Below are 22,390 nucleotides of genomic sequence, written 5' to 3'. Positions count from 1 at the left end.
GTGCTCATGCGTGTGCATGGGGCCCCAGCATAGATCTGTGGTCAGGGGGCCGGGGGTGGCTTGTGTGGGTGCTCCTTCTCCTCTCCCTTCTCATATCACTCCCACCTGGCCCTTGGTATTCAGCAGCCAAAATCCTGCTCACGCATTGCAAATGTGATCGCTGCCTCCTTGAAAGTATCATTGTGCACACTTCATTGTAAAATTTCACCTGGAATTGTGTCATATTTTAAGTGGGCTATTTGCTATAACCCACACCATTATGCAGGTGAGGTATTAAAGTACTAAGGACAACTTCAGAATCTAATTTCAGAAGTGATTGTACTGCATTTCTAAAATTGGCATTCTTCAGAGCAGGTCTCCCCCACATGACACCTTGGCCAAGACGTCTCCATGCAGAAGTAGTCTCTTACAGTGAATTGTGCTGTAATATTTGATTTCAGTGCAAAAGCCATTCAATTAATTTTACAGATTAACATAATTTACCTGTAATGAGCTCGAAGACACTAAAGCGGTAGCCTACTATCATGTGTTAGTTGTCCCTAGGGACAGATTGGTATTCCAGACAAGCACTGACAGAACTTGCCCGTGCTTTAACTGATGCTGGCAAAGCTTTGACGTCAGTTCATGGCATTTTTAAAAAGTTTATTACTGGCTAAGTCACTAATGAAACATGGTCTTAAAACAGTCTCTAGGGGAGCCTGGGTGGCCAGATGGTTAAGCGTCTGCCTTCAGCTCAGGTTACAATCTCCAGGTCCTGGGATTGAGCCCCTCATCGGGCTCCCTGCTAAGCGGGGCGTCCGCTTCTCCCTCTGCCTCTGCCCCTCCCCTCCGCTTGTGCTCTCTCTCTCTCTCAAATAAATAAATAAAGTCTTTAAAAAAAAAAAAAAAAAGCAGTCTCTAGTAGCCATTAAAAAAATTGTTTTAACCTCACTATGACATTGCTATAGAGTCCCGGACTAGAAAGGCAACATAATATAGTCTATTTTTTGAGAGAGAAATTGAGAATAAAACATTTGACTTCTATGCTTTTTTCCATGAAACATAAGTGTTCGTTCATTAGCAAAGCCTAACTTCTCTATGCCTCAGTTTTCTCATCTGTGAAGTGGGGATAATCCTGTCCCTCTCTGAGGATGGTCGGGAGGCTTCAGGACATACTGTGTGTACTCAACAGAGTAGCTCACCCGTACAGAAGCTCTTCATGCTGTTATCCCATGGCCCAGAGGTGGAACCATCTGGACCTCAAGAATCAAGAGCACCCATTGCAGTCTTCACCTCACCAGGGGAATGAGTCTCAGCCAACATCAACTAGATTTGGAGCACCGTCTGGATATGGAAATGTTGGTTCTGCTCCCCTGCTCGTCAGAACTCTTGGTTCTGTGACCCAGTCACCTTTCAAGAAAAGAACAACAGTTGAAACACTGGGGATTTTCCCCAACAGCAAACACAGAAAGGGGAAAAGCTAAAGAAGAGAATGAGCAGAGTGCAGGCACCCTTAAGAGAGGGAAAAGCACCAGAAGTTCACCCCCAGGGCTGGTGCTTACAGCCCAGTCCCCAGCCTCTGCCCACCCAGCTGACATTTCTACCTGTGCTCACAGCCCCCGTGAGTCTGAGCCTGAGGGCCCCTGCTCCTTCCCACCATGGTGGGGGAGGGGTGTCCTTGGTTCACCATATGAACCCCCTTCCTGGGGCCCACCTCTGGCCATCTGCCTTGCATCTGTCATCTCAGAGGGAGACATTCAGAAGAGGACATCTCTTTTAGAAACGGGGACCCCACGTTAAACTGGGAACCCTTAGATAGGCATGGCTTTGAAACTGTTCATTTTCTGTGTGTGATAGGGAAGCTTGCCATATGTGAAGGGCAGAAAGCCATGTGCCTGTCTGAGCCCAGGGAGTTGGCAGGGCCTGGGGGGCTCATGTGACCACTTGCACAGAGTAGGTGCTATGCTGCCGATAGAATAGTCTAACACGGTTCCCATCACAGTCCTCTGCAGCTTCAGCATCTTTGAGTTTCCACCTTAAATACAAACATCTTAGTGTGGCATTCAAGGCTCTTCCTAATTTGGCCTTGAGCTCTGACCCCATCAGACTCCCACCAGTCCCAGAACGTCACTGACCTCATAACTCAACCTGGAGTTCTCGTCCCTTTTATTTTCAAAACCTAGTTCTACACGACATAAGGGTTGGTGAAGATGTGGAGAAATTGGTGGGAATGGAGAAGGGTGCAGCCACTATGGAAAATGGTGTGGAAGTTCCCCCCGCCCCCCCAAAATTAAAATTAGAACTACCGTGTGATATAGTCTCACTTCCAGGCATGTATACCCAAAAGAACTGAAATCAGGATCTCAAAGAGCAATCTGCACTCCATGTTCATTGCGGCATGATTTATGATCGCAAAAACCTGAAAACAAGTTAAACGTCCATACACACAATGGAATATTATTCAGCCTTCAAAAGAAGGGAATCCTGCCATTTGCTACAACCTGGAAGAACTTGGAGGACATTATGCTAAGTGAAATAAGCCAGATGCAGAAGAACAAACTCCATGGTCCCACTTACATCAGGAATCGAAACTAGTCCAACTCACAGAAGCAGAGAGTAGAATGGTGGCTGCCAGGGGTGCCGGGTGTTGGTCAAAGGACACATTGTTTTCACTTCTGCAAGTCGAGCATTAGAGATCTGCTACACAGCACAGTGCCTGGAGTTAGCAATATCGTCCCGCATACTTAAAAATGTGTTAGGAGGGTAGATTTTATGTTAAAAGTGTTCTTCCCACAAAACAAAACAAGTTCTAGCATTACCTCTCCTAACGTGCTCTCCAGAACCCCAGGCAAACTTGCTTCCCAGGTTTACCATAGACTTTGATCATTTTGCCAAATACATCGTTTGTCTCTCAGCTCAGAAAATCACAGTGCTGCAGAGGCTCTGGCACTAGCCTGCCCTGCGTCACTGGCCAAGGGGGCTAAAGCGTCATCCTCAGTTTCCCCGTACATTCCATAGGGATAGTAACACTCCCTTTTCCATAGGGTTGTTCTGGGTATTAAATGTCTAATTTGTATAAAGCATCTAGTTTTAAAGGTTCCGTCAATGTTAACTCTTGTCATTGTACAACATTTGTTCAGTTGTAGTACTTGGTTATTCGCAAGCTTGGTTCCCCAGCTAGGTTGCGAGCTACTTAGGGTAAATTTCTGTATTGCTCTCCGTCTTCCCGCTACCAGGCGGTGAATACATGCAATGAATTGAATTGAATTGAATTGAATTGAATTGAATTGAATTGAACTGAACGGAACTGAATTGAAGTCCCAGCAGGTAGCAGTAGCTCCCAGCCCCAAAAGCCTGCCTTCCTGAGCCCTACTCCAAGGCTGGACAGGCTAGAAAGAATTCTCCATTTATGGACGAGAAGCAGCAGGTGGAGCTGAGGTTGCTCCCAGTTTCCCGCCACCAAGCAGCCCCTTGTTTTGGTGCCTCAACCACAGCTGTGAGCCAGATAGAAATTTGGGAAAGCAAGGAGCTGAGGTCTCCCTTCCCACCCTGGCAACAAAGAGTCACCCTGAGTCTCTTGGTCTGAGGATGCCTCAAAGGAAGGCAGATCATCGGAAGGAGGGGATAGAAACCAAATATATGAACTCTTTGCATGGAGGGCAAGTTGGTGAACCCAGAACAAGGAATTCTGATATTAGACCAAGAGACAAAGAATGAATCATTGACTTCTTATTCATTGCTTCAGTGAATCAATGAATTCATTCATTCAGTAATCCTGCAATTATTGAGGAGAAAGTGAGGAGGAAAAAGAGAACAGCCAGTGAGGGGTCAGTGGGACCAGAGCCTCTTCCTGGTCATCAGGGAGACCTTGTGACTGTGGGATTTTTTTGTTCAGTCACAGGTGCATTCGGCCTCCCCATCCTAATTGGAACATGCTCTAACTCAGTCACAGACTGAAATTTACTGCAGGAGAAAACTGGAGAATTAGTAATTAAAATGTCTATGTACTTGGCTGACTAAGCCCCTATTAGAATCCCCAGCATTACCATTCCCTGCCCATCTCTTCTGTTTCTCAAAATTCACATTGAACTAGTACAGGTTAGTCCCTGAACTGGTTCTTTAATATGATGATTAATCAATATACCCACCTCTGCCCCCAAGGCCTAAAAGCCCCCTACTGATTTCTTTCTTTATTGGGGAGTGAATTTTTATAAGACGACTTCACCTGGGTTCATTCCCCAATAAGAAACATCACCTGCTTGAAGTTCAATTTTTTAAAGAAGTAGATGGCCTTCTGTTTCCCAAAATCTGTGTTTTTCACAGTTCAAATGGAAAGGTAAATATCTCACATCCTTCTCTTTGATTTTTTTTTTTGAGATCTTATTTATTTATTAGAGAGAGAGCACACAAGCCGGGGGAGGGGGGAGAGGCTGAGTGAGAGCGAGAAGCAGACTCCCCACTGAGCCCCGATGCAGGTCTCAATCCCAGGACCCTGGGATCATGACCTGAGCTGAAGGCAGACACTTAACTGAATCACCCAGGCGCCCCCTTGTCCTTGGTTTGAAAAGACAGTCATCATGTTAGCATGATCTCCCGTCAAGCTACCTTGCTGTTCTCTGAAGGGCCATTTGTGCACCGCCTGGGCTGATAGCGCTGCCCAGGGCCCACGCACGTGGTCTCAAGCCTCAGCGGGTCGCAGAAGCACCTGGAGGGCTCGTGGAAGCACAGATTGCCGCCCCCTCCCCCTCCCCGGCATTCCTAACAAGTTCCCAGGTGATGCTGATGCTGCTGGTCCAGGAACCGCCTTGTGAAAACCACCCATAAGAATGGTCTAGGGCTCCTTCAACGTTCATTTCTGCTGCATAGATTGTAAAACTCTGGACAGAGGGTCAAAAAGACACTGGCTTTTACTGAGCTAACTGGTAAGACAGTATGTAGTTACAGTAATTGAAACAGTTCATTAGAAATGCCTCTATTCAGGGGCGCCTGGGTGGCACAGCGGTTAAGCGTCTGCCTTCGGCTCAGGGCGTGATCCTGGCGTTCTGGGATCGAGCCCCACATCAGGCTCCTCCGCTATGAGCCTGCTTCTTCCTCTCCCACTCCCCCTGCTTGTGTTCCCTCTCTCGCTGGCTGTCTCTATCTCTGTCGAATAAATAAATAAAATATTAAAAAAAAAAAGAAATGCCTCTATTCAGATTCCTCTCTGATTTGAATGTTAGTGTAGGAAGATGTCGAACTCACAGACTGGGGGGAGGTAGCGATTCTTAACTGCGTATGTATATTTGTGATTGAGTTGGGAAAGTTTCCTAACTTCCAAAACATCCATCAGGTCCAAGCTGGGCTTCTGTAAACCTCAGAATTCCACGGGGATTGGATGTGAAAGAAAATGTGCCGTTATAGGCTACGGGAACTCTCTCTCTTCTTTTTTTTTTAAAGAATTCTGAAGAAGAAAGTAAGAATGAGGTACAAAACGGAACCATAATTTACCAGGAGGGGATTTGTTCAATATGTGTCAGAGGGAAAAAAGAAGGAGAAAGCTCAGTCAGGAGCCAGTGAATGTGGTTGGTTTTGACAATACCACAGGTATTGGGAAGGTCTTTATGCGTGCTAGTCGTATTCTCCTCAGCCTGCCCGTTCTCTAGTAACACAGAGGTTCTTTTACAGCAAAGTCTCCAGCCCTAAACCTTATCGAGTCGTTAATATTTCATCTAAAAGAATATAACATCTTAAACTGAAACCTAGAGGAAGATTTGGACGCAGACTTTCAAAGACGAGGTGGTTTTACAGCTGGAATATAGTGAGTGGGAGAAGATTTTTATTTTCTCTTTCTTTATCTTTTAGAAACGGGGAAGATCGACCAAGAGATTCACAAATACAACACCCCGGGATTCACTGGGTGCCTCTCCAGAGTCCAGTTCAACCAGATTGCGCCTCTCAAGGCGGCCTTGAGACAGACGAACGCCTCGGCTCACGTGCACATTCAGGGCGAGCTGGTGGAGTCCAACTGCGGCGCCTCCCCACTGACCCTGTCCCCCATGTCGTCTGCCACGGACCCCTGGCACTTAGATCACTTGGATTCAGGTAAGGCAGTGCTGGCCAGGTTTTGTTTCCTTAAACCTCAGTTTCGTCATCTGTAAAATGGGGTTAGTAACAGAACCGGTAAGCCTGGTAAGGCCGCCGGGGGACTAAGGGCACGAGGAAACGTGTGAGCCCAGGAGTGCTCAGCACGCACCAAGTGCTCGAAAGTTACAGCCTGCAGCCTGGCTCAGAGCCAGAGGTGAATAAGGGGAAGGTAAGGGACATGGAAACTGTTGACTCTCCCTCATTGAAGCGAAATTAGGAGATGCCTAAACTGATGTCTGTGATGTGACTTTGGGATGACCTGTTCGTCACTTGTTCGCCGTTGGCTTTATGACTCTCACTGCAGCCCCGCAGTCCCAGGTCCACTATCAGGAAAGATTTTTTTTTTAAAGATTTAATTATTTATTTGAGAGGAGGTAGAGAAGCAGAGGGAGAGGAAGAGAGTCTTTTTTTTTTTTTTTAAAGATTTTATTTATTTATTGAGAGAGAGCACAAGCAGAGGGAAATGGAGAAGCAGACTCCCCCACTGAACAGGGAACCCCCACACGGGGCTCGATCCCGGGATCCCGGGATCATGACTTGAGCCAAAGGCAGACATTTAACCGGCTGAGCCACCCAGGTGCTCCAGGAAAGATTTGCCTAAAGCAATGCAGAGATCCATCTCCTGACCCTGGTATGTATGTGAATAATCCCATAGGCTTCCAGATTTTAAGAGGTCCATTTAAGCTTATAGGACTCAGGGGATTTAGTCCCACTCCTGCAGGCAATAAGACATGTAACTGGGAAGCTCGGGCCTACAATGAAAGGCTACGGCTCTTGGCTACAAAATGAATTGGGAGCAAATTCCGCATGCCCATGACGTCCAGTGGCAGAGAGCCATAGAGTCTTACTCTTTGCTCTACCCAGCCTGACCTTGGGCCACTTGGGTGACCTCTCCAAGCCTCTGCATTGTCACCCCTAAGGTGAAGGGTGAGGTGTGATCTCTGCGTGACCTCCAAATCTGACGGTCCACGCATCTGCGGAGCAACATGTGATGTTGCTACAGCTGAACATGGGAGAGGACGGTGCAGGCAGTGTGGCACCAGCCCCGTCAGGGTCTCATCAGCAGGTTAAACATGGGCATGTTTCTTGACCTTGTTCCTCCGTTTCCTTGTGAATAAAATGGAGATAAAGCCACTGGGGTGCCTGGGTGGCTCAGTCGGTTAAGCGTCTGCCTTTGTCTCAGGTCATGATCCTGGGGTCCTGGGATCGAGCCCCACATCCAGCTCCCTGCTTAGCAGGGAGTCTGCTTCTCCATCTCCCACTCCCGGTCCCGCTCCCCCTGCTCATGCTCTCTCTGTCTCTCTCTGCTTCTCTCCCTGAAATAAATAAAATCTTTTTTAAAAAATGAAGATAAGAAGACCCAGTTCCCAGAATCCTATGCAGGACGATGTCCTGAAGGCCCTCAGTGTGGTTATAGACATGTAACAAATGTTTGAGAAGTTTAGCAGCAATAATAGTAACAATGTGGTTATTATGATGTGAGACACGATTTGCCATGATGCTTGACTGTCCAGTCAAGGTTCCAGACTCTCCCCCACCCTGACTTCTAACTCATAGCAGGTCATCATGTAAACATCATGCGTCCGGTTGCCTTACACATATCCCAGCCCGTACGCCGTGTTTATCAGCTCTCATGCAGCCCTTGTCCTTGGGATTGCTTTGCCAGGATCTGTGCTGCAGAGCTTTACAAAGCTTCGAAAGAAGCCAAAATTGCCCCATTGTCAGAATAGCCAATTTACAGACTAAACAATCCTCTTTGTTCCTCACACATGGGGTCCTATAACATGATGAGGGGTGCTGTGTGCCAAGGGTGCTTATAAAGAATTCTCTTTCATGAGTGTTGTTAGGATTACACAGCGGGCTGGTTTTTCCTCATGGGCTGCCTTGAACAAAGGAAAGCATCCTAATGCTGAAAGTAGAAAAGTAGGAGTGAAAATGTAAGCTGAGAAAAGACATATGTCAGGGCTACAAAGGAACAGAGATTTCTCAGATAAATTCCTCCGGATGCCCGTGTGGACCAAGACAACGGCATGATCTTTGAAATGCCCAAGTTCTTAGGCTGTTCCAGGTACACCCTGCGTGAGGCCATGAGCGTGTGTGGTCTAAGTCGGCTGCCAAGAAACCAGTTTCAGAAACCTCTAGATACTACTCTGGGCCAATGCAAGCTTACATTCAATGGGCCTTAATTAGCAAAGTGTTTGCTTTATGGTCTGAGAGATACAGTTGTAGGGGCTAGACAGTTTGAGTTCATTGGTTTTTTTAAAAAATCATGCTTTACACGGGACGGTTTCATTCTTATGATTGATATAGTGAAAATGTATGTAGGGAACTTTTCTGTTATTTTTCAGTGTTTATTTTTTTTAAAGAGTATTTGAGCGAGAGAGAAAGAGAGCGCATGCGTGCACGAGCAGGGGGAGGGGCAGAGGGAGAGGAAGAAGCAGACCACGCCCCCCCCCCCACCGCTGAGTAGGGCTCCATCCCAGGACCCCGAGATCATGACCTGAGCCGAAGGGAAAATGCTTAACCAACTGAACCACCCAGGCGCCCCTCAATGTTTAAATCAAATATCTGCACCCCAGACATTATGGTTGTACTGTCACATAAGGTCCATTTGCAGAGAATTGCCACTTGCATTGGACAGAGTCCTCATCCGGTGTTGACCGGCTGCTGCATCGACCTCCTTGCCAGCAATTTCCATATGTGGGGGAATGCTTATAAAGGAATTGTGGGTCTGTCTCATGAACTTTATTAAAGGGACAGGAAACAGCTTATGAACTACAAAGCAGAAGGCTTATTTAGATAACATGATTGGATTTTTTTTCTTTTAAGAAAATGAGAGAGAATGTGGGTGAAGGATTGGACAGGGAACAGAGATAAGGGAAGGTTACTTAATAAGGTCAGGGAGGAAGAACTTTCCCTCTATTCTCATGTTCTGTTTCCGGGGGCCTGCAAATTAAACTGATAAAAGGCAAGGGCTCCTGGGTGGCTCAGTCGGTTAAGCATCTGACTCTGGTTTTGGCTCAGGTCATGATCTCAGGGTCATGAAATTGAGCCCCAAGTCAGGCTCCATGATGGGTGTGGAGCCTGCTTAGGATTCTCTCTCCCTGTCCCTCTACCCTCTCCCATCCCAAAAAAAAATGCTGATAAAAGACAGATGAACAGGAGAAAAAAAATGTATTCCTATGCATACAGGAGCTTACAGGAGAAGTAGCTCAATAAATGGTTAGATGCTTAAATGCCTTACATAGTAAAGAAAAGGGAATGAGGAGAAAAGGCCTCTATTGGGGGGAACGTGGTTTTCTAAAAGAAAAAAAAAACAGGAGACAAGAAAGTGTGTGATAATGCTTGTTCATGCAGCTACGAATGGTCTTTCCGTCTCCTTCAAGGCCATGGAAGTCCCTGGAGAGAGCACTTACAGCACGCTTAGTCTCTGTCTCCTTCCTGGGAGTCCCAGCCGCCCAGAAGAGAGAACGGCTGTCTCATTTCCCAGAAGGTTCCACTTTCAGTCAGCTAAAGGAAGTTCCATAAAGATTTCTTTCTACATCTGTTGAACCCAAATATCCTAAGCTTAAAAATCATCTTCATACCAACCCTGGGGTTCTAAGTGGACCCCCACATCAGCAAGTGCACCCTACTCTTTGGGAGCCTTTTGCTTTTTCCAGATAATCTTTCATGTGGAAATAGAGTAAGAATCTTTGCTACCAGACATTCAGAAACAAAACAACAGTATATACACAAAAATACCATCGCTGCCTGTAAGTCACATGTTACCTGAGTCTGTGTAGGGCCAGGACAGGACAAGAATGAAGGCGAGCACTAACGAGTCCTGCTTTGAAAAAAGGACAGTTGGAAGTAGATGAATTCATCTGGTGCCTTGGAAAGTGTGGTCCCGGAAGCTTGTTCCAAGTGCAGAATCCCAGACCCCTAGCCCAGATGCACGAAATCAGCACCCGCATCTTAGCAAGGTCCGCAGGTGACTTAGGCACACATGGAAGTTGGAAACACCAGTCTAGTGCAGTGGTTCTCGATCTCAGATCGCCTTTGACTTACCTAGTCGGCTTTGACGAATCCTGATATCCAGGCTGCACTCCTGACCCATTAAGGCAAACCCTCTGGAGGTGAGAAACAGGTGTTCGTAGGCGGCATCCCTCCCCAGATGATTCCAGTGTGTGGTCAAGGCTGAGGATCACTCATCACATAAGAGAGAAGCTTACTAACAGCCCCCTTGGTAAGTCCTTTGAAGTCAAGTTACCAGAAGACAAGAAAATTAAATACCCAAATAATGCAAAAAAAAAAAAAAATCAGTTTAAGAGAAACAGTGGAGCCTTTATGTGGTAAAATCACAAATGAAGAGGCTGTAGCAGTAAGCTTACAAAAGGTTGGGCTCCTCTGGCCATTTATTTTGTTAGGAAGCTCACCAAGATAGAGAAGTTTTATCTGAACTTGAGGAGCACCGATCTGCCTACTTACAACTGGAGAAACAGACTGAAAACAAACAAGAAATCCACAGCGTGGGGCTGGACTCGGCGGCTCTCAGGGGATCCTTAGAGAAGTGGCTGCGCCCAGGAAGGAGCCTCCATTTGCCGAAAACGTCAAATTATTTTTTCCAGTTTTTGAATGAGCTGCAAACTTTATTTGAAAGGTTATCGGGGGGGAAATGCAGCTTTAAAATAAAGACAGTGCATTTATGAAGAATAGGGATTCCTATGGCCTTAGTAGTAAAAGGATCTTAGTGATGAACTAGGGCTACTCACTTCATACTCACACCAGGACATTTGTTTTGCAGAGACCTGGAAATTAGAATTCGAGACATCCACTCTTAGATCTTGTATTCTTTCTGCTCTCTTACATTTCTTCCTTTTACCTTAGATGATACCAAAGGATAAAAACAAAAACTGTATTCCAAGGTATGCAGGCTTCGAGTGATAAGATCTTTTCCTCTTCCATGACCCTACTAACTAAGCTACTCTTTACCTCGATAAAGCCTTTTGGGCTCTGTCACTGGTTTCCAAAATGAGGCACATTTACAGTTGGTCAGGCTGTGCACTGCGTAACTAATTTGCGTTGTAGTCTATGGCTTCTGAAGCACTGCAACATGGTGGCCTTGATCGGGGGTCACCAGATCATTATGGGAAGAAAATAGACATGGCATTACATAATATAAAGTTATTTCCTGTTCACTTCTCTTTCAGTCCTTCTAATCTTGTATAAGAGAAAGTCTCCTTTGGCTCCTGGCATGTCTTTTAACACCTCTCCCGCCCTTGCTATTCACTGTTTAATTAAAAAAAAGGGACAGGCTTGACAGGCAATGGAATTCCTCAGTAGGGATATAAAATGTAATCAATGCATTTATTTAAATAAGAAATTAGGTCAATTTAGTGAAAATAAGTAAATAAGTAGTAAATTGGGTTTTTCATGGGTTTGGCAAAAAAGGTGTAGCTGGTCCCTACATGATTGGAGTTTGGAAAACACTGGACAGTTATGACGGGAGCATCACAAACCCAAGGGCTTAGCTCGGGGCTGGTAGAGTGTGTTTTTTAGAGGGGAAATGATAAATCATGTTGATTTGATTTTAACCAATTCTGCAGTATTAGAAATATCCAGTCAATCTTTTTTCCACCTAGTTTTCCCCCCTTTGAAAACAGGTACAGCCCATTTCTAAAGCACATCGTTATGGTCGTTAGAATATTTTTATAACAGCAGTTACAAGGTAGAAAAAGCAAACCCCAGCCCTCAGTTCCGGTTTATTTAAGGATCGCAGAGCTCCAGACAATTGCTGTGATTTCCCTCTCAGGATTATGGGCTCTGTTTTTTCTCTTTGTCAAATTCAGAGAATCTTGTCTCCTTAGAATGGCATGGATTTGCCAGCAGGAAGACAACTTCAGATGGCAATGTACATTCTGCAAAATACAAAAACAAAACAAACACCAGAAAAAATAAATCCAGGAGTCTGATGCCATAAATTTTTGCACTAACAACTCCAAACTGTACATCAAGCTGTTTTATGAGGCGTGCATATTAAGTGCTGGCGTGTTTTATCACGTTCATGATATTTGGTACAAAATATATCAGACCAAAGGCCACATCCTCGGATCTTTTAAAAAATATTAACATGGAGGGGCGCCTGGGTGGCGCAGTCGCTTAAGCGTCTGACTCTGGTTTCAGCTCAGGTCATGATCTCCGGGTTGTGAGATCGAGCCCCGCTTCGGGCTCCACACTCAGTGGGAAGTCTGCTTGGAATTCTCTCTCCCTCTCCTCTCCCCCCCTCCAAATAAATTTTTTAAATATAGATTAACATAGACAAGGCACTTGAAGATATGAGATTTCATTCCCTAAGGGATCCTTTAGTTAGATTATGACTGGTTACTGTCTCGCACGACTCCTAGTCCATCCAGGTTATATTCTCAGCACAGGTGCATGGTATGTAACAGGTGCATCGCACCCCAGAGAGGCCCTGAGGAACGGGCCTCTGGTAGGTGCTGGCAGCCAAACTCCTAGTACCCGCTCTCCCCGGGAGCCGCTGGGCTCCCACCCTAGAGCGAACCCACATCTGATCCTGGGAGGCTTCTGACCAGAATTCTCACAGCTCCCTGGAGGGAAGCAGGCAGGACATGGAGGGTCCTAAAGCATTGAGCAGAGTGGAGAACAGTTAACACAAACTAGTTAAACAGTTAAACAAACAGTTAAAGCAAACAGTTCTCCACCCCACCCCACCCCCGGACCAAAGGTCAGGGGTTGTCAGGAATCTGGGAGATCCAAACCCAGACTTGTCCAGTGGATTCACTCAGGTTCGCAGACCAGGTGAAAAACCAGCCCTCTTAGGAATGTGGTTCTTCTCCCAAATAAACTGGGAATTAGATGGACTGTGGTCCTTGGGATGGCTCAGTGTAACTGCCCCACTCCTGTTAGATCCCAGAATACAGTCCCCCAGGTCCTGGCCGGGAGGACTGAGGCTGCCCCTCTCCGAGGTCCTTCACCATGGGAAACAGCAAGTTGATTTCTAAAGGCTCCCCTACCTCTACTGCCATGATTTTTTATTTGATTTCTTGTCTATATTCCAATTTCCTTTCCACCATCTGAAGATAAAATATTTTTCTATCTTCATGGATATAATGAACATTTTAAAGCTCCATGTATCTATTCGGTTTCCTCCCTAATTACAAGCTGGTAGTTGGTTTTCTGTACCACCTGCAAGCACTTAAAATAATCGTTCCAGCTCTTATAATTACATCTTAATTATTTCTGAGCAGATCCCTGCTTTCATCCTTATGCTAAGATTGCATGATTAATGCATTCAATCTCTGAAACCTAATCTTTTTATTATGTGTTGTGTTTTTTGTTCCCTTCGGTGACCGAAACATGCACATTTACTTAAGTGCAGGAACAATGATCACCCTCTTTTCTAATGTGTACTCTTCCTGCAAATGGTCCAAACTGTCCTTTTCTGTAAAAGTGCCAAGCATATGACAGAAGCCCAAGTCAAGTAGCAGATCGGAGTTACAGATTTGTGATCAAATGGTCATCGACGCTGTTCCCATCTTTTGTTTCCATAAGGAATGGCTTTCTACACATGATTTTGTTGGGTTGAGGGATGCATTTTGAATTTTGGTAGCTGTTCTACGTCACCCTCCACAGATACAGTACCTCCAGTCCAGGAAGATATGAACCCTTTTCCCCACACACTCACCAACCCAGTACATCGTAACATTCTTTTGAATTTTGCTAGATCTTATTTGAAAAAAATGAAACTTCATTGTTTTAATTTAGATTTCATTAATCATGAGGGAGATTAAGTCTCTTTCTATGTGTTAACAAGTACTTATATTTATTTTTCCACGGACTGTTTCCATTCTTTGACCAAAGATTTAGTTATATTCTTTCCTATTTGTTTGTTGGTCATTGACTACTTACTTGACTTATAAGAATTCTTTCAATGTTAGGTAAATTCGTATTTTACTACATGTTTGCATGTTTTCCCAGTTTGATCTCTAGTTTTTGAATGTATGAGGTTCTTTCCAGGTAAAAACTTTAAAATGTACCAGGTGAAATATAAAGTGTTTTGTGGCATTTGGGGTTTATGTCATGCCTTCTCCATTCAGAAATTATTTTTAAAATTATTTCACATCTTTTTTTCTAATGACCTTATTTGTAAGATTTACATAATTTTTAAAGATTTATTTATTTATTTATTTATTTATTTATTTATTTATTTATTTAGAGAGACAGAGTGCGTGAGTGTGCCCCAGCGCACACAGAAGGGCAGCAGAGGGGGAGGGAGAGGGGCAAGCAGACAGACTCTGCCCTAAGCGTGGAGCCCTACGTGGGGCTCGATCCCACGACCCCGAGCTCATGACCTGAGCTGAAATCAAGAGGTTGAGGGTTAACCAATTGAGTCACCCATGTGCCCCTCTAAGATTTACATTTTAAATCTAATTAAAATTTATTTGGACAAAAGAAGGTGGAAGTCCCACTTTTTTCTCATTGAGCTCCCATCCTCTCCTGTACCTTTACCATATTCTCAGTTGCCCTTAATATTTGAACCTGCTTCTGGACTCCCTGATCGATTACATTGATCTGACTCTTCGTGAGACAGTAGCAAGCTGTGATAATGATTCAGCTTTTATAATGGCATTTAGTGTCTCATAAAGCTGGTTTCCCTTCTATTCTCTTTTTCAAAATTTCCCTATCCTTGCACACTTACTTTTCCCATGTGGTGTTAGAATTCCAGTCATTTCATTGGGACCCTCTAGAAAGTTTATTGAGATCGAATTTTATGTGTAAGTTAATTGCAGGATAATTGACATCTGTACAACTAATGTTTCCCTGTCCAGCAAGAGAATGTCTTTCCATTCATCATGTCTTCCCGTCCATACAAAATTCATATGAATATAACTTTAAAACATTTCCTGAGAGAAATCTTATTTCTCTTTTTTGGCAAAGTGATTAAAAACAAAAACCAAAAAAATCCTCCTTATGTTAAGGTAAGCTAATTCGGCACCTAATTACATTAGCAGAATCCTTCATAGCAGCACCCAGATGAATATAATATAAATATTTGATTAAATATAATGGTCAATAATTTGATCAAATATAAATATTTGATTAAATATAAATGAGACAAGGTATGTGCGCACCAAGGGCTGTCTTAGGTTTCTACCTAGTATATAACATGTCATATATATATATATACATCTTAGGGATTCCTGCAGACGTACGATATCTTAAGGACTCTTGTTTTGCTAAGTCTTATCAGGGTTAGGTGTTAAATAATATCTAATGCCATTTCAACATCTGTTGGACATGAACCAGTTCTTTCTCTTCCGTGATAAAATAATGGGGTGCATTGTAGCACTAGGTCCCCAAATAGTGAACCAAGCTTTCATTCCTAGCGTGAACCACATGTAATCATGGAGAGGCATCTCTCAAGGTATAACTAAAGTAATTTTACTAAAACTTTTAGTGGTTTGGTTTTTGTTTGTTTGTTTTTTTTTACATTAATAATTCTTGGGTGAGATAGGTTTGTAGCATCCATCTACTTTTTTTGTGGGGTGAAGATTGGGGTCTTAAACTTATGCCAGCTTCAAAGAAAGGGGCCACACAGCCAGAAATGTAAAGAGGCCTCTAGGAGAGCAGTCTCAGACTGGCCAGAAAGGAAACCGGGACCTCAGTCCTACAACCGCAAAGGCGGAGTTCTGCCAACGAGCCTGAGCTTGGAAACAAATGTTTCTTTAGAGCCTCCAGACAAGAACTCAGCCCTGCGGGCACCGTGACTTCAGTCTTGGGATCCCCAGTCCCACCGCGCTGGATTTGTCCACTGCTTCCCAACTAGTGGAATAACAAGTGTCATCCGAACTTTAAGGAGCTTGGAATCACCTGGAAATTCGTGAATGAGATTCAGTAGGTCAGAAATGGGATTTGAGATTCTGCATTTCTAACAAGCCCCCAGGTGATGCTGATGCTGTGGGCCCATGGACCTCACTGTGCATGGCAAGCATATAAGTAGCTTTCGAGCGTCATCTGAACCTTGTGAATTTAATAGTCTGACCCCGTGCGGCGCTGGGGTAGCTCAGTCGGTTGAGCGTCCGAATCTCGGTTTCAGCTGAGGTCCTGATATCAGGGTTGTGGGATCGGCCCCCTTTCGGGCTCCACACTTAGGGTGGTGATTGCTTGGGACTCTCCCCCTCTCCCTCTCCCCCTCCCCCACCCTCTCTCTCTAAAATAAATAAATCTTTAAAAAAATACATAGACTTTCCCTGTAAAACCAGTGGAGCTTACCGGTTTTGTGTTTTGTTTTGCTTTGTTTTATATTGTTTTGTTTTTTGGTGGGCATAGCTCTTTGACAACTCTCAATTTCTTTTCTGATAATTGGTTTAATTAGATTTTCTTTGTCATCTATAATCATTTCTGTTCTATTTTTCCAGACATCTGTGCTTTTAATCTAGGTTTTCAAATTCATTTCCATAATTGAACAAAATAAGTTTTTATAATTAATTTCCATTCTCCAGAAAATTCCTCCTTCAAATATTTTATACTAGGTTTAGGTTTCCCCCCCCCCCCTTTTCTTATTGATCAGATTATCTAACTTGGGGTTTGTGTTTGTTTTTTTTTTTTTTAAAGAACCAGCTCTGGATTTGTTCTATCATGTTTCTGCTTTCTCTTACCAGTTGCTTTTATCTTGATTTCTTTACATGTGTATTCACTGCTCTTTAACTTTGTGATTTGAATGTTTAATGCTCTCATTTTCATTGTTGGTGTGTGTGTGACATCCCCTTACAGAGGCATGTGAACCAAAGTTAACAAATCTGAGCTCTGAGCCCAAGACTCACTTCTGTGACCTCATCTCCCAGAGGCAATGTCTTGGCATAAATGCTTTTATCTAAGCACCTGAAAAGCCTCTGGAGATCACCTGACTTGCTACAGCACCTCCCCACCCCCTTCCCACCCCCATGTCACTGAAAGAACAGATCTGGCAGGCTTGCATTTTGCAAAGCAGTGGGGGCCAGGGATTGAGAATTAGGGACGTAAGTGGCTATGGTGCAAGGCAGCCGGTTGCCACCCCCTGTCAGCCCCACCCCTACACTCCAGCCCCTCCACACCCCTGCTGGCTCCCTAGTGGCTCCTGTGTCTGACAGGTGGAGGGGAGAGTGCTGCCCAAGGATTCCATTCTTTCCTAACCAAGACTATCTAACTCCCTTGAACTCCACTGTGGAAAAATCAGAAGGGGCTCAAACATCCAGCTTTGGGACCACGTGTCAGCCCTTCTTTCCTCCCTCCTGTGGGATTCTGTTTCAGTCCAATTTTCCTCTCCCCTTCTCGCCCTTTGTCCCTCACAGTAGATTTGAAAGCCAAGGAGGTTAGGATTCTGTTGGTCTTCTCTCTGTGCTCTGCGCCCTCCGACACTACAGCACCTGGCCCCGTCCTTAGAGCCCGGCTCCCCTAGGTCTGTGCCTGGCCAACCTCTCCTCCTCCTAGCCTGTCACGTGGGGCTGGGGAGGGCAGGGGAACACTGGGCACGTTGCTATGGTGACTTCCCTGTTGACAGCAGAACCACTGACTCCAGCAGGTCCCACTGTCCATTTTTGCCTCCTTCTTGTGTCATAGAAATGTTACGAGAAGCCCATGAAAGTGAAGCAGGTTTGAGCTCAGTGTTGTCCAGGGATGTTTGAGCCTGACCTTGGCTCCATCAGACCCCTGTCTGACGCTTCCTACTGCGCTCTGTCTGGGAACATCCGTCCATACCCCTTGGAGCCGTTCAGGGGGAGTGTAGCATCTTCCACATGAATCTGGCGTTACTTCCTTTACTGACTTGTCACTCGGAAAGACTGTTGTCAGAATCCCTAGGTGATCACTATCTAGATGAAGTGTTGGACCCAACGCCATCCGCTTTTCAGAAAAAAAAAGTCACTCTAAACCCCAGTAACAAATAGGTGATAAGTTGTTTTTCTCATTTGAAAAGATCTTTGGTTGATTCCCCAGGCTCTGCACAGACTACTCAGAAATGTCTAGAGACCCAGGGGGATTCTTGATTCTGCTGCTGAGTTTCCACCTGAGAGCAATCCCAGAAGGCTTTGGGGAAAAAAAGTAAAATCAACTTTATGTTAAAATGTAAATGTACATAAAAATCGATGTTGATGTGGTTGCAATTATTTTAAACACAGAGAGGGAGACGGGTTGCTCTGAAATGTCCCCCTTGGAAAAGCTAAAGTGGTTTTCAAGAAATTACTTGGGAATTTTAACTTTTAGAAACCTGGGGTGGATAAAGACAGAAACGATGGCTTAGATTTGTGAGTGACTTTAACGGCGAAAATGCTGTCGACGCCGGTTTTGTTTTCTGCTGGCGGTGCGCCTGTGTGGTATGTTTGGACATTATTAGCTACCTTTTAAAGATAAGAAAAATCGACTCAAAATAAATGCATTCATTCCCTCGGTGACCCCCTGAGCAGCTGCGGCAGTGACTAGCTCGGGTCTGGGGGCACATCGGCATCAGCGGGGAGCTTTCTAAAACTCCGATGCCTGCTTCCCGCCCCCGAGAGAGTCTTACCGCGCAGGCGAGACTGAGCCAAGTGCCCCCGTGTTTAAAGCACCTCGCTCAAAACTATACAGAGACTAGCATTATCGGGTCTGAGATTCAGGTATACTCACTCCAGATTCAGTGCATTTCCCACTTTTCCTTCCTCTCAAAAGAAATTTGAAATTCAAATGTAAAAGAATTCCAGTTCTCATTCAGAGTTGTGTTCCTGCCTCCTGTCAGCCCTTCAACATAATGCAGAAGTCTGAAATCATGATCTGTCTCTAGAGGTGAAATCCCTGCTACTCAGTACACCTTCCCTTTCTTTTTCTTCCCGCTTTCTCTTTTCCGATATGGACTAAGTCATCCCCAAGACGGCTAGAGCCAATTAAGTATTTTTTCACAGTCTGTTGACATGAATGAGGAGAGCTGTGTCAGAACCACATGGCTTGTACGGGAAGTTTATCACGTCTCGATAATGATGTGAGCCAGCACTGGGGAGAAATCTATTTGTGGAAGACACTGGGAAGCTTTAATTTATTGTACAAGGTTCTCTTTGATGACCCTTAGTCATTCCACCTGTCAACAAGCAAAGACAGTTGTCTTCTGAGATCCGAGGTTAATTCGAGAAGAGAGCGGTTCAAAAGACAGCAGAAATATCTAGCATGAGAGTTGTATATTCAGTTTTATGAGGTCAGCCTTCTTGAAAGAAAAGGCATTGTCTTGGGATTGGGATTATGAATTTTCACTGGTGCTAATGCAGCTGAAAAGAGTATTTCAAAAGCAAGATCCCAACTGGGCATTGATAAAAGACTTAAAGTCTGTGCAGAATTAATTTTTAAAAGCACTTTTCGGTTTGCGCTCTCCCCCCCTTCTAGCAGACCACACAGTGGAGGCAGACCCAGTCAGCAGGCTGTGGTCTGGTGTATACCACTGTGTTCTCAGAAACCCTCCTTCTCTGCATACTGGCTTCTGAACTCTTAGGGATAAAAAGGGTGCATTTTACATTTTGATGAGATAGCGGGTACAACACAGACCTCCTACAAAGGCCAAACCATGTGGTTATTGACAGAGCCAGTGCCTAGAGAGCAAGGCGTATTCATCAGCTGAAGCAGAAGACCGCCTTTTCTGCAAGCCGAGATATAGATGTTACAGCAGATTAAATGTTTTTTAAAATGCATTTTATTATTCACTGTACTACCTCCAAAGACATACAACGATGACAAAAGCAGATCAGCAGTAGCCAGCGGTTTCCGAAAGAGCTGCCCACAGTCAAATTACAGCCTTTGAATTTACTAGAAATTTCCATAAAGGGGGAGTCAAAGGATACGTTCATCCTTGCCTGATTCCTCAAATGATTCAGTGGGCCTAAATATTCTCACAAATGATGAAACTCGTGTCTGGGGTAGATTTCAGGTGATGAGGAAGTATTTTCCCCAATTCCGGAAGTCCAAAACCTTCACTGATATTTGCTTGATGCCTCATGGATATGTTTCTCAGCAGAAGTCTGGAGACAAGAGCTTCAGGGCCTTCTGGAGGTGTTGGTCTTCTGAGCGGTGCCACTGCGACCACTGTCCGAGAGGAAAGGTGAATCCTTCGCGAAATGTCTGTAAAAGACACGTTTGGGGCTTGTTCACCACGACTGGTATCTTCCCATCCTCGTGTTCTCAGCCACCCTGTCCCTGGAAACTGAGACTATTTCCACTCTTCAGCAGACAACCAGTTCTTGTTAATACTGCTTTGCCAATAATTAACCACAAATAGTATTAGCTGAGACGCCTGCATACCTACGGGTGTGTTCACCGGGCTTGGTAAATGAGTCTGTAACCATGACCCAGCATTTCATCCAGTGATAGTCGCCTGGAGCTTTGGAATGTTGGTCACACCACGTTCCTCTGTGGCTGCGGGCCTTCCACCCTGAGCTGGCTGCCTCCTGTCCCAGCCTCTACCCATGCAAGAGCCAGCAGCAAGGAGATCAGAATTCTTTCAAAAAACAAATCAATTCCAGAAAAATCAACAACCCAGCATTTTGGAAAATATGTCTGTTTTTCTCTCCTTGTGTGCTTTCAAATGCAAATGTTCCATCAAGAACCTAGGTGCCAATATCACAATATTTCCCCCCACCCATACACTTGCTTTAAAGGATCGATTGTGTTATTTTTTTTTTAACCCAGAAAGGTCTCCAAGGACATGCCTTAGATAACCATTTAACTCCTTAGCTATTTTTTTGAGACTGCTGTTAATATTGGCTAGCGATAGACTCTCCCTCCCCCCCGCATTCAAAATATCAAAGAATCAAACTCAGAACTTAAAGTGGAGTCCCTACGGTGCCTTTCGCAACACTGAAAGGAACAGGACTAAAGGAAATGGAACAGGGGGTGTTTGTCTTGCAACTCATTGAAAACACACAAGTGGTTCAGCCAAAAAACCAAAAACAAGCAAAACCAAAGTTTCTCGGAAGGAATTCTTTCAGTTCCCTCTCAGACACCACATTAAAGTCAAGGCATAATAAGAGCCGGAGATACGAACCACCAAAGGTCTCTGTTCAAGCTCTGCCACTCCAGGTGGGGTTTATAGTCAAGCAGCCTGTAGAAATGCAGATTCCGAGGCCCCACCCCAGACAACTCAGTTGCACTGTGTCACTGGGGGCTGTCTAAACTTTTTCTTCTTCCTTGTACGTCAGTCTTTTAAAAATTTTTTTTAATTTAAATTCAATTTAATTAACATATAGTGTATTATTACTTTGAGGGGTAGAATTCAGTGATTGGTCAGTTGCATATAACACCCTGTGCTCATCACATCATGTGCGCTCCTTAATGCCCGTCACCCAGTTACCCCATCCCCTGCTCATCTCCCCTCCAGCAACCCTCAGTTTGTCCCCTAGAGTTAAGCGTCTCCTATATTGCATTCTGATGTGCCCTTAGGGTGCCTACACACCACCCGGGATGCTGTGAAAATGCAGGTTCCAACGAAGTTGGAAGTGCCAGCCCCGGAAGGGGTGTGGGGGATCCTGCTGCCGCTGAGTCTGGAGTGGAAACCCTGTCATCCCTCCCTAAGGGGGTTAAATCAATCATATTGCCCCAGATCTGGGGCTTCTGCATCCCTGATATCAGCATGGATTTGTTTACGCCCCGTGGCAGAGGAAGGCAGTGATTGCTCACCTCGGCAGACAGGGGTGTGGCAGCCCTCGTCATGAAGGGAGCACCACACCACCGGGCTCCCCAGCCCTCACTCTGGGGCTCCCTGATCTAGGCTTGCAAGGCTCGGCTTGAGAGCTACAGTAAGATGCATGGGAAGCAGCTTCAGTGAATCCAAAGGGCACACGCTTAGGTGTCCGGCACCTCCCCGCTGCAGGACTCTGAACACGGCATGGGATTTAGCCTCTTCCACGGTAGAGAGATGATGAGGGATCCAATCTGTGAAAGCCATCACGGCCTCTGATCTGGTAGTGCCCAGGACATCATCCAGCAACGGCTTTGACAGCTGACTCAGAAACAATTGTAACTAACATGGAAGAAGAAACAGTTTGCCCGCCTGAGCGGTAACAAGACACCTTTGTCCAAGTGAGAATGGGTACCATGTGTCTTACCCATGTTTATTTCATGGACTACAAAGTCTGAGCTTCTATCAGTAACAAGCTATTTCCAGTTCAAATACCTATTTATAGTTTATCAGACAAAAGAATGCGGTGTCAGCCTAGTCTGGGAATATGGGCAAATCTTTCTTGCTAAAAGGCAACTGAGACAATTCAGAGTTGGCCTAAAAAAAAAAGAAAAAGAA

At 44.9% G+C, this 22,390-nt stretch overlaps 1 protein-coding gene across 2 annotated transcripts in view; it reads left to right on the top strand.

The window, feature by feature from the left end:
* Positions 1 to 22,390, top strand: part of CNTNAP2 (contactin associated protein 2) — a 1,871,860-nt gene that overhangs the window by 1,834,006 nt on the left and 15,464 nt on the right. For both annotated transcript variants that reach the window (XM_045792416.2, XM_087860735.1), the window contains one exon: positions 5,821 to 6,060. In XM_045792416.2, coding sequence (XP_045648372.2) covers positions 5,821 to 6,060 — 240 coding nt within the window. The remainder of the gene's footprint in view (positions 1 to 5,820; positions 6,061 to 22,390) is intronic.

The sequence above is a fragment of the Ursus americanus genome, chromosome 3 (genome assembly GCF_024610735.1).
Source record: "Ursus americanus isolate L20-20 chromosome 3, mUrsAme1.1.p, whole genome shotgun sequence".
Classification (NCBI taxonomy): domain Eukaryota; kingdom Metazoa; phylum Chordata; class Mammalia; order Carnivora; family Ursidae; genus Ursus; species Ursus americanus.
The sequence above is the reverse complement of the archived record's forward strand: the minus strand, read 5'-3'. Positions and strand labels throughout refer to the sequence as shown.